Source organism: Tachypleus tridentatus, chromosome 8 (assembly GCF_004210375.1).
Source record: "Tachypleus tridentatus isolate NWPU-2018 chromosome 8, ASM421037v1, whole genome shotgun sequence".
NCBI lineage: Eukaryota > Metazoa > Arthropoda > Merostomata > Xiphosura > Limulidae > Tachypleus > Tachypleus tridentatus.
Window position 1 is genome coordinate 130,339,865 of NC_134832.1, and position 20,094 is coordinate 130,359,958.

The 20,094-nt window shown below is 32.3% G+C and overlaps 1 protein-coding gene across 1 annotated transcript; it reads right to left on the reverse strand.

Moving 5' to 3' along the window:
- Positions 1-1,708: 1,708 nt before the first annotated feature.
- Positions 1,709-17,626, reverse strand: LOC143223489 (uncharacterized). The gene is made up of 4 exons (XM_076451540.1): positions 17,294-17,626; positions 12,918-13,027; positions 6,080-6,263; positions 1,709-2,098 (listed from the first exon to the last, which is right to left on the reverse strand). Exons 1-4 carry the CDS (start codon positions 17,388-17,390, stop codon positions 1,914-1,916), a joined length of 576 nt encoding a protein of 191 aa, XP_076307655.1. The 5' UTR covers positions 17,391-17,626; the 3' UTR covers positions 1,709-1,913.
- Between the last annotated feature and the right edge of the window lie 2,468 nt (positions 17,627-20,094).

The following is a 20,094-nucleotide window of genomic DNA, read 5'->3' on the forward strand; positions in this document are numbered from 1 at the left end:
TGTTATGTGCCAGCTGCTTATATTAAAATTAGGTTAAAGTAAGAGCATATTAAGTTAAAGAAAATATGTTTAACCTTTGACCTTAACTCATTAAGCCAAATAGTTTATTTTGTTTTCTATGAATGTACACATGTTGAAAGTACCAATACTTGATATAAGATTACATTTGTATCCCAAATAATTGGTTCTACACTTTTTGTTTTGCTTACATTTATGTCTAATAGTCATGTTTTTATCTTGAATAGATCAGAAGTGTTTGTACTTTGCTCTGTTTGATGATCATCTTATTTTTCTTAGCTTTGGGTCAACATGTAAATAATTAATTTGGTACTTAGCACTTTTAGTGTCCCTGCATTCAAATTAATTTAAAAAATGCTACTTTTCTACTCAAAAATGCTTTAACAACTATTTACTAGTTTTCTTTTTTTCCAGATATGAGATCAAGCAATATTCTTTTGAATATTTTAAACTTATGATTAAGTTCAAGTTTCTGCCACACCCATTGAAGAAAAATAAGGTTTCTCCCCAGTATGTATCTTCTCATGTTTTCTAAGGTCTAATATTTGCCACACACTACACAGCTGTATGGTTTCTCACCAGTATGTACCCTCTCATGGATTTTAACTTCACTGTTAGTTTCAAATTTCATGCCACATACTACACAACAATATGCTTTCTCTCCAGAATGTATTCTTAAATGTATTTTCATGGAAATATTAGTTTTAAGGTGTTTTCCACAAACTGCACAACTATATAGTTTTTCTCCAGTGTGTATTCTTTGATGTATCTTTAATTTACTTTTTGTTACTAACTGTCTTCTACAAACTACACAACTGTAAGGTCTCTCCCCTGTGTGTGTTTTCTGATGCATTTTTAGATCACTCTTTCTTCCAAATGTTTTTCTACATATTACACAACTATATGGTTTTCCTTTGACATGGATCTTCTCATGTGTTTTTAGACAACTTTTAATTACAAATTCTTTACCACAAACCACACAACTGTATGGTTTCTGCCCAGTATGTACTACTTCATGACTTTTCAGTTCTCCATTTGTTAAACATTTTTTTTCACACACTAAACATGTGTATAGTTGCTTGCTGGTGTGTATCTTTAGATGAGTTTTTAAAATGCTTTTACTTCCAAAGTATTTTCCACACAAAACACAGCTGTATGGTTTCTCTCCAGTGTGTGTCCTCTCATGTTTTTTCAGGTTACCCACTGCTATGAATTCTTTTCCACACACAAAACAACTATAGGGTTTCTCTCCAGTGTGTATTCTCTCATGCATTTTCAGATTATTGCTTCTTCTAAATTCTTTGCTGCATACTATACAACTGTACGGTTTCTCTTCAGTGTGTATCTTCCCATTTTTTTAAGTCACTTTTTGTTCCAACTTTTTTTCACACACTATACACTTGTATGGTTTTTTCCCCAATGTGTATCCTTTCATGTATTTTTAGATCACTATTTAGTCTAAATTCTTTGCTACACACTATACAACTATATGGTTTCTCTCCAGTGTGTATTCTCACATGTTTCAGGTCACCTTTTGTTCCAAATGTTTAGCTACATACAAAACAACTGTTTGGTTTCTCTCCAGTGTGTGTACTCTCATGTATTTTTAGGTCACTATTCATTCTAAAATATTTGCCACACACTCCACAACTATAAGATTTATCCCCAGTGTGTATCCTCTCATGTTTTCTCAGATTACTATTTGTTTGAAATTCTTTACCACACACAAAACAACTATATGGTTTTTCTCCAGTGTGTATCCTATAATGTACCTCTAAATTTACTATTGGTTCCAAAGTATTTTCCACACAAATCACAACTGTATGGTTTCTCTCCAGTATGTATTATCTCATGTTGTACTAGGTTATTCATGGTTCTGATTTCTTTTCCATCAATTATAGAACTGTATGATTTATCACCACCCTGAGGTACACTAGATTGTTTCCACTTATATTTGTTTTTCCAAGCACATCATTTGGTTTTGTAGATTTGGTAACTTCTGTAAAGGGATCTTCTTGTCTTAAAACATGATATACAAGAAACTGACCTCCATAACAAGTGTTGACATCAATCTTCATATCTAAATTCAAATATGATGGAATAAATTTACTTTATTTGGCAAACCTTTGGATTCAGTTTAATGATTTAATGAAATCAATACATAACATTATCAAAATATTAAAGCTAAAATGTAGTTATGATGAAACTTTGTAATTTTACATTTTATAAAAAACTTTTCTTTCTGTATCAAAATAGCATTTAAAATACAAAATGTATGTAACATTAAATTTTCAAGGAAAAGTGCTGCAGTAGGTAGTCTTAAAATAAACTGGAAATATGATATATTCTCACAACATCCAATATTACTATAAGACAGTAATTTCCTAGTTTAATTTTTATAAAACATCTTCCCACTTTAAGTGCCTGGATATTAAAAAACACTTCTAATGCATTCCATTTTAATATACTGAGTGACACCAATATCTTAAAATTCCTGTTCAAAAGATATATGCACAGGTTAAATAAACATATACAGGGTGGCACATAAGTCCCTACCCATCCACATTGTGTCTAAACAACATTATAATACTAATGATGAGTTGAAGGCAGCTTTACCACGGCATTTGGAACAATAATCCCTGCTAAGTTGAGGAAAATGTCTCACAGAACATGGCATCACATAATATTGTGTAGCGAGAATGAGGGACAGCACACAGATACACTGGATACATAAGATATATGGATGGGTAGGGATTTATGGGCCACCCTGTACAAATTACAAGTCAACATGAAACTATTTGGCTTCTATTTGTTTTATTAAATTCAGGACCAAACACTTTTGCTAGAAAACATATTAGGCAAAATTAAGAGATTGAGGGTTTGGGATCATTATGTTTCCAGAATCCAGTGGGCCATAGGTTTTTCAAATCCATGGCAACTAGTTATAGCATTAAATGCTGAAATATTAATCTACAGAAATCAGCTCCAATTGTTACACACATTATCTTTAGACACAATACACTACTTAGTCAGAAAGTTTCTTCCTATTTCATTTTATCCAATCCTAATCAAACTTAATTTTAACATTTGTATTAAGTAATTTATTTGGGCTGTCACCATGTTTTTAGTGTTTTTTTAATAGACAAGGTTTTTGGCTCAATTACCGAAGACTTTTGAGACATTCAATAAATAACAAAACAATATGAATCACAAGTTGTCTGGCAACAATGAAAAACAACATGCCCTTAGTTTCTTTACAACAATGAGACTGAAGCCTAATAAGCTAAACTAAATAATGTTACAATATAAAAAAAAAACAGGAAGCAGTATTATTATTGTGGTTTATAAACGTAATGCTAGAAAGATAAAATCAACAAGAATGAAATAAATTAAGTAGGATTAATAACAAAAAAATACATAAAGATTATTTTTATAACAGTCAGTGTATGGTTTGATGTCTTTACTGAAAGGTAACCAGGAAATATGACTAGGAAATCCATGAGTTTGATTAATGATAGATGGAGGACCATAATATAGAAATAGCTTCTTTAATTTTTCTCTTTTTAATGTTCTTTGCAATTATTTTTTATATTCTTGAGGTCAATATTGCAGTTTTCTTTCCTAGAGTGTAATACAATGGTTCAAGTATCTACAGCAGCACATACAATATCTCTTTGATCCTCTTTCATCCTAATGTTAACAGGATGTTTGGTTTCTCTGATGTATTTTTTGCCTCCACATGATACATTGTACACAATGCTTTTTTTTGTGTGGAAGTTAGATGTTACAAATTTAACCTCAGTTAAGATACTGTGTAGTTTAGTCAAGTTTTTGAACACAGTTTTAATGTTAAAGTATTCATTATTCTTTTTATATTTTCTCCAAGCCCTGGAAAGTAAGGCATTACTATCCTATATTTATTTTCCTGATTAACCATTTTGCAGTGGGCTCAGTATAATATACACAAGTTCATGTGCAAATATTAAGTATTTGCACTATAACGTTTGATACAGCATGTGTATCTTCACAAAATTTGGTAGACGTTTAGTAAAGATTATAAGAAATTTGTATACAAAAAATCAAACTTTTTAATGAAATATTTTTACCAAAGAGTTGTTTGTTAAAATAGAGTTGTTTTGCAAAGTGATTTCATGTCATAATTTAAAAATGTTATGATGACTAGTTGCCTTCCCTCTAATCTTACACTACAAAATTAGGGATGGCTGCTGCAGATAGCCCTCATGTAGCTCTGTGCGAAATTCAAAAACAAAACAAACATCACGTAACTTGCATTGACATGGTTATATTCAGTAATATAAAAACTAACCTTTAGTCTTCCCTGTCTTGGCTGCATTTCAGTGTAGTAGTATTTTGTAATATACAGTCACATTTTATTTATTATACATTATATATAATGTATATAAATTATTACTATTTAGAAATAAATTATGAAACTTATTTTTCTTAAAGTATAGTACAATAAACCAAGAATTAAAGCAAACAATTATCTCTTCTCACTACAACCTTTGCATTCAGTTGTTGCTGAACATAGGTTGCTAAGCCTATTCAAATTTTACACATGGTGTATATCAAAATAAATTTCTTTTAAGGTATTATATATATACACAGTTGAATAACCAAAAAATCATAACTGCACTGATATCATAGAATTCCACTATAATTTATTAAGCTTAGTAACTATGCTTTATTTAGATTTTAAAAAATATGAAACTTTGAACAGACTGAAAACACAACCTATCTCCTTGGAAACTTGTATTGATAGAACAAGATAGATTTTCAAATATTAAAATGGCTGAGAAACCCATTCTGTGGACATTCTGACCTGTTGATTGGTTATTCACATGTCATATACTGTAGTAACTGTACATGTGGGACCATTTCAAAAAATGGAAAGAGTTGAATGGGGCCACCATGTTTGATTCAGAACATAAGCCATATCTCAGTAAAATAAAAAAAAAGTTTTTTCTTTATATTCTAGCTTGTCAATATTAGTAATTTTAGTTCATAATTTGTAAGAACTTATAGATTTAGTATTTTGACATCATAAACATCTAATTTTAAACAATGCTGCATTCAATCCACCATGTAACTCACTAAATTCTATATTTAGGTGTGTTCTTTTAATATTTACTTTTACATTAAGACATTAACTCATATATAATATTAAGGTTTTAATTATAATCTACAATGTGATTCCAAATTTATTTACATAAATTTATAAAATAGTAGTTCAATAAAATTTTGAATGCAAGTCAACAAATGTAATGGCATGGCCTTTGAACCCTGATCCATTGTGAAAGGGTTAGTGGGATTTTACTCTCCTCACTGAAATTTCTTTTATGATGTGTTTTTTTTTCAATTGCTTTGGATAGTTATCAATAATAAAAGTGTGTTGAAGATGTAGAAATTCAGTTTCTATGTATTCATTCCTGCATATTCTACACTCTCTGCATGCCATATAGTTTTAATGATACTGTTTTTAACAGCTATGAGATCACAGAATTTAAAGTTAAGATGTTTGTTTGTATGGGTTGCTTTTTTATAAACAATAGTTTTCAGCTTCAGGTCATCACTCTTGTTTACAACCAGTACATACAGAAAATGTAAAGAGTTATTAGGTTTCAAACTTATTATTGTACAGAAACTTAAGGAACATTCTTGTTTTTTGTTGTTGCTAGACAACTTGTGATTCAATTGTTCTGTTAGATCTTGTTGTTCATTAAACATCTCACAGCTGTAGAGGGTTTAAGTGATTGCACTAAAAGCTTTTCCATTAAAAAGATTAAATATATGTGGGAATAATCAAAATAAATTACTCAATGCAAATATGAGTACTCACGTTAAAGCCTAAAAGTTACTTAATTTTAACATTTTTCTAAACTCTTTCATATGATAATTCCCAAGCAAAGATATCAAAAAACATGAAACATAAACCTGAAAACAGCAAATTAATTGTCTCATTTAATAAATTCATCATGATTTTAACAATTTTTTTTCATTCAGTGTTAATGAATTTAGTTTTTAGAAGATTTTTACTTACCATTTGCAATTTCCAATTTAGATTCAATTTGTTGTAAATCTTTAAATACATTTTCTGTTTTCACATTCACAAAGTTATATTTTAAACTATCCAAATCAACATCACTGCTGTCATTGAACTTTGAAAAAATGTCATCTTGTGATAGACCACAAGGCTGTTCTGTTTTCACTCTGTCAAAGATGTTCTAAAATAATACATTAAAATGTAAATAAAATAACAAATACTGACATCATTAATGGAAGAAAATACACAAATAGTTCACTGATTTAAAATATGATGATATAAACATAGTATTTTAAAGTTCATTATCTATAATAAAAAGAACTATATAACTCTGCACACAAGCTTTGTCACTCTGACCAAACATGTAACCACCACTTAACAATCCTATAATATTGAATCTTTTAAGTGTATCTTCATGAAATTTAGCAATCTTTTAGTAAACAAGTCTATTAAAAAAAATCACATTTTTTCATTTGGTATTTTTACTCAAGATTTGTCTGCGAGTACAAGAAGCCATATACAAAAGTCATCGAAGCACTCACTAGCCTTACAATTTGTTTTTGTAACAACAGTATGATCTCAAATTATTTTTCAAATGCAAATATATAATTCAGAATATATATAGCCATACAAAAAGAATTCATGTCTTAAAATTAATATAACTTAATTGCCTTTTAACAACGATACACATGATTTCAACAACTGATCATGCAGACTGCAAACTTTTCAACTGAAAAGCTCCTAGCTGCTGCATTCAGTGAATTGGAACCTTTCAGTTGAAAATAATCCAATAGTAAATTACCGATATTTTTTGAAAGATGTATTAAGAAGTACATGGCATATTGGTTTCACTTCACTGGATAAATTTCAGTAAAAAAAGAAGCTTTGAGACTACAAATTAATTACCATTTTAACCCCAATTTTTTATTCTATAAGTGTATGTTTGTGAAATGTCATATAGAGATAAAAGAAAATTCTTAAATGGGCAGTTTGGAGTGAAGAAATGCCACAGGATACAAAGAAGTGCATCTTAAGTACTTACATAACTTATACAATGTAACGTTGTGAAAGGCTGTGATATGTGCATTTGTTGATCAAAGTGACTGACACCTTATATAGAGGGTTAACTATTTACAATGGAAAAAAGTAAACAATAGGTTAAAAAGCTGTAACCAATGAGGAGCTTTGTCAAGACAACTTCTTCCTCACAATCTATGCAGAAACTGGATGACCAAAGAGTAACAGTAGATTTGATCTGGAAAAGCTTGTTGGAATGTTCTTCACTCCAAGCTGATTGCCAACTGGACCAAAGCTGAGCCTTGATCACAGGACCATAGTTTATATACAGGATGTCTCCAGATCTTAGTTTCTGGACAGATCTGGGAGAGCCAATGAGCCATTCCAATCCCTTTTGATTACAAAATGGTAACATCTTCCCAATGGAATTTTTAGATAGTAAGTGTAAAATAAGGAATCGAAATACATTATCAATTGTAGCCTGGGACCGAGTATTAGAGTTTTGTGAGCATGGTTGCTTACCAATCAAGGGTTGTTCAACCTAAGTAGTGAATGGGTGAGAGGTGTGAGAAGCCACAAGAAGGATAAAAGTTTGGGGTCCACTAACCCCACCCATCTAAAAGGGGGCACATGACAGAGTTGGATGCAAAAGGCTTAGCAGCAACACCAGGGTTTCATGGACACCATACCCAAATACCAACATCAGATACAAGGTTAACAACACCTGCTGAGAATGTCCAATACTGGTACTCAGTTTACCCTAGCCCCAAAGGACCAGCCAAATGACCCCCCAGAGGTCTCCCCAAGGCCACACATCTACAGGAATTCAAGGCCAAAGTGCTGTGTTGGGGTTGGACCCCTCAGCCACCAGGATCCTCTCTTTTCCTTCATGGGCTGCCATGTACAGTAAACACATGGGTAGATGTTCAGAACCTAGAGGAGGTACACTGAAAATACAGAACCTACCCTGGGAAGTCCCCTCACCATGTACAGGAATCCACCTCAAGGGGGATTAGGTGATATAAGTATATAAATTAATATCAGATTTTAACTCTCACTTCTGGTGATGATAGTGCAGAGTGCTACCAAAAGTTGTACAAGTTTTGCACAGTACTGTAGAAATGAGGAATAGTGATCAGATAAATCAGTGAAAAGCATTTATCCCTTTTTCTGTCTAGCAATGTCTTGAGTAAGAAAAACTAATCTGAGAATGTAAGTAGTATGAGAAAACAGTGTGTAGACAAACAGCACAAATCACTCTGACCAGTCATATCTGTAGGTCAGCAGCCATAAAAATAAACCTTGAGGTAAAAGGAATACAAGGCATCTAAGAGTCAGGTCAAAATAGTTGTTGAGAAAGAGTGTATGCTGTAATCTTAATATACCTATAGGTAACTGGAATTGAAATTTGGGACAAAGGACTCAAAGCAACTTCAGGAATCTGAAAAGCAGTGGGGACTTAAAAAATATGTAGTTATGATAATCAAACAGAAATCAATAAAACTGCCTCAAACAGGAAAAATTATGTAAGATGCAAAAACCTCTGCTAAATAGTCAGATCAAAAAATGAGTTATGGTTGGCATTTCTGATCAAAACAGGTTCAACCTCTCCTGAATACACCATTGTCAAAATGTTGGCTGTTTTAACTGATATATTTTCATCTTGGACTAAGCAAACCAATCTGGTGCTATTAACAGGACCAGATAATGGACCGGAACAAATCATATTCAGTACCCTGGTTTAAAATATGAAGCAGAGAGAAGGCCTAGAACTGGAATCCTATTGTGACAGAATCCATTCACTGCTGAAGATGGAATATGAGGTACTAGAGTCCAAATTGCCAGTATTTGATAGTTCAGGAGGTGAAACTAGTCAAACTGAAACTCAGCATTAATTCCAAAATTGTCACTAGCTATAATTTCAGTCAAAATTGGTGCAGCTGTGTGCTTACAACATCTATTTGATGACATTATTTCAGTGGTAAAAAACTGCTAAATTATGCCATAATTACATAACCATATGACCAAAATATCTGGTAAACAACATAGAATAGTTATAAAAGAAGAAATAATTTCTCGACAAGATAAAATGCCCTCCCCAATCCAGAAATGGTTAAATGACATCAGGACGAGTTAACTCCCAGAAAAATGCAACAAGGGAAAGCAGATTAACAACACTAAATTTGACAGTATTCAGTTAAAATTAATTCTCCATTGAGTAAGAGTTTAACCACTACATATATCCCCGGTTAAGGAATTAATGAGTTGCTTATACACAGTAAAAGGATAGAAGGTGCATTGACATAGGTGGAGAATGTCATGACATAAATATCAAACAAGCAGTTGAGTAGACCATGGTACAAAAGACTTGAGAAAGCAAGAAAAAATCAGACTAAGGCAAAGGAAGAAACCCTGTCCATCAAGTAACAGCCTATTAGTGTGAGAGAAGATAACTGTTTTGAAATTTACTGTACAAAATTTCAACTAAAAGACAGTACAAAATTTAGGAGATTGGCAATCTCACAATAATAATAATATTCACAGCACCAGAGCTTTCTCCTGCCTATTCATTATACGGTATGTCCAGGTGAAAATTAATTAACTTTTAGACCTATATTGGATAAGTTATCTTCAGAACAGGAGGTTCACTCAAAATATTGATTATGAAGTAGTACTAAATCTCTCATTAACTGAGTTTTGATGTTAATTAGAATAATGAGACACGAAAAAAGTATAATCTTTATTAAGATGTTAAACACAGTATGTGTACATGTTTGAATAAACACTGATGAAATGTAACAGTTCTTATCATTCAAGGAACTTCACATTTACCCAATACAATCTTCCCTTCTCACATTACTGGTCATTCCAAAATAGGTGGGGCTGTAACTGCTAGATACCACCTGAACCACCAGTGAAATCTTGATATCCTTATACAAAATAATGCAGTGAGTAGCATCACTCCTGGATAGAATATGTTTTATTCCCTTTGAGAACAACAGAGGTAGTTCAGAACAAAATCAACATAAAGCTTTGTCAACCACACACAGAATAAAGAAACAGTTTAGAATAAATGCTATCACCACCTTAAGAACACAGAAATATATGACACATTCTGTGAATTGCTAAGGATAATGTTATACCAATAAAAAAAAATATCTGTAGGTTGTTTACATTAATGCAATAGTTAGAGTAACATCTGTGGAAAGCTAATATTGGTGCTACAATAAGAACAATGTAATAGATGTATACAATAGTTTGCTAAAGTTTTAGGATCATTTCATGTCAAATCATCCAGGGGGCTGCAGGTGACCCCCACAGAATGCTTTGAAAAAAATTTACGTGTGTTCATCTACCTATATAATGACAAATTGCCAAAGATTAGATCAATATCTCTAATAGTTTCTGATTTACAGCCCTGTAAAATTTAATTAATTTTTTTGTATTTTTGGCAAATTCATTTTCGGGCAACTTCGTCTGCTTAAAGCTGCAAAGGTAAAGGTGGTAAAAAGCTGAAATTTGCTACACTGACTGAATTAATCCCACAGAATTCAAAATTGGTCTCAAACCAAGTTTATCTCTCTTAAAATTTTCATAGTGAGGCTGTAAAATCACCTGAAAACCCAAATTTGTGAAAAAACATTGGTTTATTTTTAATAAGCTCTTAGACCTAATATGATACAAAGCTGAATTTTTTTTCATATTTCCTATAACATATCAGTTGATAAATCAGCAATTGTTGTAATTAAAAGTCTGTTAGATCTCATGTAAAAAAATTTAGTTGCATGCAACTTTTTATGATTTAGCTAAAAAAATAGCTCTACTTCAAGCCACAGTTTGACCATGTCACCAGTTACTCAGCCTTTTCAGATTTTTACCATATATTCTTACATCTCTGAATATGATCTACAAAAAAAATCAGGATGGTGTTCAACCTACTTTTTGAGATATAATTTTTTAAAGTATCCTCTGACCATACGTTGTTTACTTGAGAAAAAAAACTGCAATTCAGGTGTGTTACTGTGTGCAAATATATCCGTACAATTTTGAAAAAAATTATGAATCCCACTGAAATATTCTAATCAGCCTTTCACAATGTTAAATAATGAAGTTGTAAAAAACAAGAAAGAATTAATTCATTTCTGAACAAGTTTATTGGCATAACTAGTTAGATCACATGGCAATGCAAATATATTGTGTATGCATTACAGTTATGCAGATATGGCTGAGTTTAAGATTTATAATATAATAAATACAAAAGTAAATCAGACATAAAAAGCACAGTGCGACAACAGAAGATAACTGAGAAAGATTATAGTCAGACCAAACCGAAATAATCATGACAATGCAATGTTTCAAAAACTGCTTTGGCAACAAATCAGCCTTAACAACATCAAATAAACATTGCTTTGTTCAAATAGCTTGAATAAATTTCTGAAATTTGAGTTTGATTATGTTGAGATCACTTTGACTTTGAACACAGTGGTGAGCACTACTGCCTTGCACAGTAGGTGCACTTATCAGACAAAGAATATGTTGGATGGGAATCCAGCTTTCATCTTTACGTGACCTTGCAGGCCATGAGAACAGTTCGTTTCTTGATTTCTTCATAAATGACACCAACACATCGGAATGTTCATCTGATCTGTCTTTTATGTTTCCCACATACTATTCATGATCATATATGCATGCCACATATTTCCCTGGCTGATAACTGTTATTGCTATAATTAGATCCTATTTGAGCTGCTGCAGCATCACTTTCACTGTTACTACCAACAGTTACAACTGTGTACACGTCATCATCTGATAGCCTTCTCATATACAATTTGTTGGTAGAGTGGGGAATAAAGCTATGATGTGACCTAATACCTGCCACAGTTTTGTATTTTTTATAGCGTTCAAGTAGATCAAACTTTACACAATTCTGCAGGACTGATTCCTGATTGACAAGAAAGAACTGAATGCCCTGAATGTGGTCCTTTGCCCAATGGTACATATCAGAAGTGAATTTTTGTGTAAAACATTAACTGAGTAATATGAAGCAATCAACAGATGTATGAATATATGGTAAAAATCTGAAAAGGCTGAATAACTGGTGACATGGTCAAACTGTGGCCAGAAGTAGGGTTATTTTTAGCTAAATCATAAAAAGTTACATGCAACTAAATTTTTTTACAGGAGATCTAACAGATTTTTAATTACAATAATTGTTGATTTATCAACTGATATGTTATAGGAAATATGAAAAAAAATTCAGCTTTGTATCATATTAAGTCTTAGAGCTATCTCTTATTAAATAAACCAATGTTTTTACAATTTTGGGTTTTCAGGTGATTTTACAGCCTCACTATGAAAATCCTAAGAGAGATAAACTTGATTTGAGACCATTTTTTAATTTTGTAGGATTAATTCAGTAGATGTAGGAAATTTCGGCCTTCTACCACCATTACTCTTGCAGCTTTAAGCAGCCAAAGTTGCCCAAAAATGAATTTGCCAAAAATAAAAAAAAAGTAATTAAATTTTACAGGGCTGTAAATCAGAAACTATTAGAGATATTGATCTAATCTTTGGCAGTTTTTCATTGTATGGGTAGCTGAGCACATGTAACTTTTTTCAAGGCATTCTGAGGGGATCACCTGGAAAATTTTCCAAAATCTGGATGATTTGACATGGAATGACCCTTTAGTGAATTTCTCCAACTTGTGACTACAAACATCACTGATAAGGCTCTAGACATACGAAATCCAGAAATACTTTCTTGCAACTACATAGTCAGTTTAATAAAACAACTGCAATAGTTTTAATCTACAAATTACCACAGTTTTCTCTGTTTCTTCACAGTTCTCTTCTTTCTCCTCTTTTGCATTGTCAAACTTCAAATTGACATGTGAAGATCTTTCTTCAAACCAATCAGCTTCTCCTGTTGCTAGAAGCATAAATTATGCAAATGTTTCTATGATAAGACTATACATGTTATCATTTAATTTACTCAAGGTCTATACCAAATCCCCTTAATCACATTTTCATTTTTAACAGCTTGTACATGGTATCAAACACTGTAACCAACACTGAAACTATCAGGTAACCATGAAAGTTTACATGCCATAACTTTTACGGCAGTAAGTGTATCTTTGTGAAATACAGCAAAGTTTTATAAGCTCATGTAGAGTTAGAATAAAATCCAAAATGGATAATTCAGAGTAAGAAGTGTCACATGATACGTATAAATGATGGGTGAGAATTTATTTAAGTATTTCATTTTAAAATTAAGAAATTAATATTTATAAAATATTAAAATTTGAATTCAAGTTATAATTTTTCTATAGTGAAAATGTATTTCCAATTGGTACTCACCTCTCTCCAAGATATAGCTTTTCTGTCCAGTTCCTCCTCTATTATACTCAAAAACATTTTCACAGGATCTTCCTCATGCCCCACAATCAATGTAAATCATCATGTGACAACCATCCACCAAGGAAGGATAACAGAATTTTAAAATAATGCAGTGGTTGGAGTTATGGAGCTAGCATGACCTGTTTTTTTATCCTTTTTTATTGTTGTTTTTGCTTGTACATTAGTGTGCGTGTAGCTGCACAAACTAAAGAATTAATCAAAAGTAACAGATCAATGCACCTATTGATTTATTCATTAGTAAATACTACTGGTCTCTCAACTTTCCCTGTATTGCACCACTTACTGAAAATTTGGTAGTTCAGGGATTTAATGATATCTCAATTTACCCATAATGGTAAAATTTTCATCACATAATAATGAATTTCCAATCTACAACAGCACTGTAATAAAGTATTCCTAATGTTCATTCCTGACAAAACATGTGTTGAAGACATTTGCTAATTCAATAAACTACACTGATTCGTGAAAATAGTTGAATTTGTTCCAGAAGTGTTTTAATGTCAAAAAAACATTACAAACTTGCTGTGGAATATTATCTTTACCATAAAGCAATAAATTGAGATGGAGTTTGTCAAATAATATTTGTGACAGTAGAAGGTTCTTGGTATTATAGTGGTATTTATCTATGTGAATAGCTTGTATTATCTTTCTTTCCTCATTTTTAATGGTGTAAAGCCTTAAAATGTGTTAAAATAATTTCTTCATTAAGTAGTAGAGGGCTAAAGACAAAGCTACGAGAAAATACAGAAGTCATAAATGTGTAAACAAGTAAGTACAAATTTAGGGTGTATGTGTATATTATCTTTACAGTTGGGTAATTACACGGACTTTTATACTGCAACATAATTATGTGTGTCTTTATCTTTTTAACAAATTATGAGTTTTTTTTATGGTAGAAAATATAACAAAGGAAATCATGGTTAGACTTACCAAAGAAAAATATTGAGGAGAACCTGGAACTTAACAGAACTTATCTTGGCTCATATGAATAAAGAAAGCTAACAGAAAAATATAAATGAGAGTATTCTACTAATTATGACTTTAGACATCATTTGTCATAGTAGCTCAATTAAGAACTAAAGACCACTTAAAGTCAAATAAATTCCTTTACTAGGAAGTACACATAATTTAAATGGCAATAAATTTCCTCATAAATGGGATACCAGTCTTCTGAAGGTTAATCCCACTGTAATAAGGGTAGATTAAAACAATTGGTGTAAAGTTTATTATCATCAACACCAGATGTTGCAAGCAAATTATAAAATTGCAGCATTTTGACTTCAAATCCAAAATAACTACTAAGCCACACAACCTACTGAACACCAGTAGAGTGAAATAAAATGACTGTCTACTCTAACAAAAGCATTGATAATGGATGACCAATCTGCTCATATAATCACTAAAAAATCACAAAGTGGAGTGTCCACACTGAGAGAAGTTAACAACATTAGGAAGAAAACTTACTAAAATGTTCATTATACAAAGAACATAACATAAAACATAACTTGCTAAGCATTGAAGTCAGAGAATGAGATTCAAACCTGAAAAATGAACAACATGATGGAGTGTACATGCAATGATTCTCAAACCTACTTTGGCCATCCAATGATTTTCTCAAATAAACTTTTATAAGACCATTATCTTTTTAATTTTTCAAGGTAATGCAATAACTTAGTGAATGATTAAAGGATATGTCTATCACAGGTCTCCAGTACCCTGTCAACTATGGAACAGAAAAGGTCTCCAGTACCCTTTCAACTATAGAACAGAAAAGAGACAGGAGGAAAAATATAGAAACCTCAAGCTTAGATTTTATTATTACACTTGTGAGAAGACAATCTGAAAGTTCTTTATTCAGAAGACAGGTACAAACCTGGCCTGTGAAGAGAAAATGGAACAGGATGTGGGAAAACAAAAAGAATATAGTGAAATTATAGAAAAAGAATGAAGAAACTGGTGGACCCAACTGTATCAATTAGGCAGAAGTGTCATCAAAAATATGGTCAACTGATACTTGCTATTCTTCCACTTATATGTATGTATATATACATAATGTTCAAAATAAGTTTTAATAATAGTGTTGTTCATTACTTACCAATAAGATAATTGTACAAAACCATTAGTCATGCTGCAACATTATATTCTGGATTACCAAGATAAAAATTATATTGAAGAAGTTGAGCTGATAAAATTATAAAAGAAACCTATTATGTTGTGAAGTAAAATGTTACAAACATATTAATTTAAATATAGAGAAATGTGAAGTCATTTATTTCTTCAAGATTACTAAATTACCCCATAATATACATCCAAATTTCATAAAATTACAAACAAAGAAGCTATAAGCCTGCTTCATGTTTAACTCAAGAGTGCTGTTTACTCAAGGAAACTCACTCTAGCTGGTTAACTAGCAAGTCCTGGCTAACCCAAACCTCAGTCTGACAATAACTTCTATATTAAGACTAGCATGTAACCCATCAAAATTGATGGGACAACTACTGCCACTTCTACCCCATAGTATACCCTGAATCTCGCATCTCGTAGCTAGCTAAGATAAACGGATTTATGAAAACAAACTTGTTCAAAAAGAGGCAAAAATATAAAGGCAAAGCAGCCAAATGTCAGTAAATTCCTCTGTGAACCAGCAAAGATTAAGATCATTCATGAAATGAACTTGTGGCATATTCATAGAGTAATCATTGGTAAAAATCAGTTAGATTAACAACTTAGATAGAATGTCAGTGCACTTTGGAAACACTACATTCCAACAATGGCTTTTATGTTGTTGCTTAGCAACAAAAGTATAACTTAATGCTGTTGTTAGTCTATGTACTGAAACTATAAAATGAAATGTACAGACAGCAAAACTGGAAAAATATTTGTTGATTTTTTTTTAGTTTAGAGTTTCCATTGAGTAAAGAAGTTTATTTTTATTTAAAATGGTGGAATATAACAGATAATAAGTTAATTCAAAAACAATTTAGTTTAAAAAAGTTGAATTAATATTTTTACTTTTATGATAAATTGTATCTTGGCTCTAGGCTAAGTGATCCTACAATATGCCTATTCTTTAGGCTTAATATACCAACACCTGCTATACTTATGAGGTTTTATGGTATCTTCCCATGTTACCCTTTTACCCCATCACTAAAATGGTAATGGAACTATTCTGTCTGGAAAATGCATTTTGGTCTTCTTTCACTCTTTCAATTCCAAGACAACAAGCATGGCATGATTGGCACACACACACACTGGCTTTGATGTGGTTACATTTCTTGATGCAATCAAACTGCTTAGTTACAAGACTCCAACTACACTGAAATAGGTCAGTTCTTATGCAGAAAATGATACATGTTGTTACTGTCCCATACACTTTGCTTTAAAGATAGAATGAATTTTGTTCTTTAAACTGATAAAAAACTATACTAGCAGTAGTTTTATGTGTTAACCTTCAGGTCAATTATTAATGTAATCACTTTTTGTAAAGTCTCAGATTTAATATTACAAGCAGGTGATGGTATACAACACAATTACAAAAGTGTCATTATTAGTTTCAGGATTTTCATATTAAAGACCAAATTAACCAAGAGAATGAACTATAGTTTTACCGACATACATCACTAGAACAGGAAATAACATACTATACAATATAAGAAATGTACAATCAATGATTGAAAATTCAGACACACTGCTTAAGTACAATAGTTAAAATTCACACCATTTGTGTCGGGAAGAACACAAAACATAAAAATGATAACATTATAAGATACACACTTACTTCCAGTTAAAGTTTCATTTTTCACCAACTTGATGTCAAACAATGTATCCTGTTCCTTATCATAAAAGGGTTCAATTTTCGTCTTTAATATCTCCATGGTTGTATCACAGCTCCACCTTTATATTCTTATTAAAGTTTAAATTAATTCAGTGTTTAACAACTTAAAAAACAAACGAAAACTGAGCACAACTTAAATGTTTGTACAATGACCAGAAAGGTTTATCATAACTACTTTAAGCAAACTCCCACCCCTACATCTATTAACACTTACTGTATCAATCTGTGATGCAATCAACATTAGATTTTGGCCTTCAACCAATAGGAGGGCAACAAATTCTTTATGCAGTATTCCCTTTTTGAGCATAATGCATGCCCAAAGTTTATTCTTGCTGGGGCAAAAAAGACACATGGTTTGAAAAAGAAGTGCATTCACTCATTCTCATACTAGTGAAATTACACTAAACTGAAAAGGAACTCTTTACATAGACCTCAAGAACAATTTGTAACTGAGAAAGTATGGGTTATTCCAATCCACTAGAAGAAAACAGAATGAAGGATTTTGAATGGGGGCAGAAATTGTAAATAAGCATGAGCCAAATAGGAAGTTTCTACCATTTGAACATGGACCCATACTGATAAACTGGATAATGGATCACCATAGCTAAGAATGTGCTAGAAGAAGGTAAGGGCAGGAATCATATCCCTGTGTCATAATGATGGCATGAAAGTAAAATGTAGGCTACTGTGACTTGAGTGTCACAAAGGACACACATTCATGGATCAGTCTCAAATAAAACAAAATGATGGGTTAAAAACTGTGACCAGTGAGTAATCTAGCCAGAATAAGTTCCTCCTTCCAATCCTTAAGGAAATAAGACATCCATAAAAAACAGAAGCTTTGATCTGAAAAAGCCTGTGATGCGGTTGCTCACTCCAAGTTGGCTGCAAAACTGGCATGAAGTTGAGCCTTCAATGGAACAGGTACAGCTGTAATAGTACCAGAGCAGATGGATTTATCTGCAGTGTCAGCTAACTCATTTTCACAAATACTGATGTTACCTGGTATCCACAAAAACTGGATAGAAACAGAAGATAAAGAAATATGTGCCAGTTATTTTCAAATATCAACAAGAATAGAAAGATCAAAAGGGAGATAGAACCCAAAGGAGAAAGAAACTATAAAACAGTGTAAGTAATGTGACACAAAAGTCTTAAGAATAATACACCTGCTAGACTGCAATATCACATTAGGACTGATAAGATGTGGTAAGATTACATTATGGGAGGTAGCATAAAATAACAATTTAAGGAAATACCTCCCCTAGAGAAACAGATAAGCCAATTGAATTGTTAAACCCAAGCATGAAAGAGAAAATATAAATAATGAGAAAAATATGAATCCCACAACAATAACAAAAATGAATAGAAACTATGCAGACTGTCTTGAAAAAGTGTTATACAAGCAAGATAAGAACAAGCTTACCTAGCAGAAAGAAGGAACTGATCAAGATCTGAATGATCATGAAGAGAAGAAAGGAAAGAGTGGCTGACTGGCTAACAGGAAAAAACAGCCAATTACACACCATGTCTTGGGAAGAAAATCAATCCATGTAGAAAAGGAGAAAGAAGGCATCCAAGGCAAAAATATAAGAATGATGCCTCCCACAAATAATAAAGAAATGAAATATAATGTGTTACAGAGAACAGGTGACCAAAGGTTCAAAAGGAGGACATGTAAAAGCCCTGGGAAGTACTAGTCCAGAAAAGGAATATAACTGATTAGAAAGACTTGAGATAGGTGTACAAAAACCAAAGAAATAAAAAGAGAATGAACAGAGAAAAAATGGAAGATTGCAAAACATATCACACTGTAATACTTGATCAAAGAAACAATTAATCCATCTCCAAAAATCACATAAAAATGGAAATGAGATGAAGAGCAGTTCAATGACCTGGAAGAAGAAATTGGGAAATAAGTACATAAATCATTCATCTGGGTTAATAAATTGCAAGGCTGAATGATCAACAACAGTGAGCAACAAAATAGGTTTCTCAGCAATAAACACCTGGCCATCTTGCAAGGATTCACACAAATGTCAAACAAAAATGATTATGTGAAACATTATGATAAAAGATAGAAATTGGAGACTGACATAAAGAAAAGGGCCTCCAAGATGAAGAAAGAAGAGGCTCCAATATCACCAAAAGGCAAACCAGAAGAAATCAGGATTGCCAATGCATCAAAGTCAGCACCCTGTGAAGAAGTCGAGGAAGACAAGCATATAGAAAAATAATGGAGCAATCTAGACTCAAATAGAATACTCACCAGGGTTATAGAGTTTGGGACTGGTAGACAAAAATATAGATACTTGGCAAACAGAGAAGTCACATATGCATCAACAAGACGATTACCAGTGTGGGAATAAATCTACAGATAATCCAGCACCAGTGGACGTAAAGATGTCTGAATGATTTGATTTGGGTGAGACAGCTTATTTGCCACTCCTCTCCAATTCAACATTTCCCAAACAATGAAGGTAAACAAAGCCATTGTTGTCATTAGCTAAAAAATAAGAACCAGAGGTCCCTGTTTGTTGATAGAAGAAATGGGCTGCACTCTAGTTGAGGTTAGAGAGGCATCCACAAACAGACGTTAGTAAGAGACAGAGTGGAGGAAGATGGATACTCAGAGTTGTGTTTAAACATTTTAGCCACATTAAGAGTGAGAGGGAAAGAGATGGAATTAATGAAATAAGACAAGGCAGCAGATAACAGGGTATATTCTAATGATTAGATAGAAC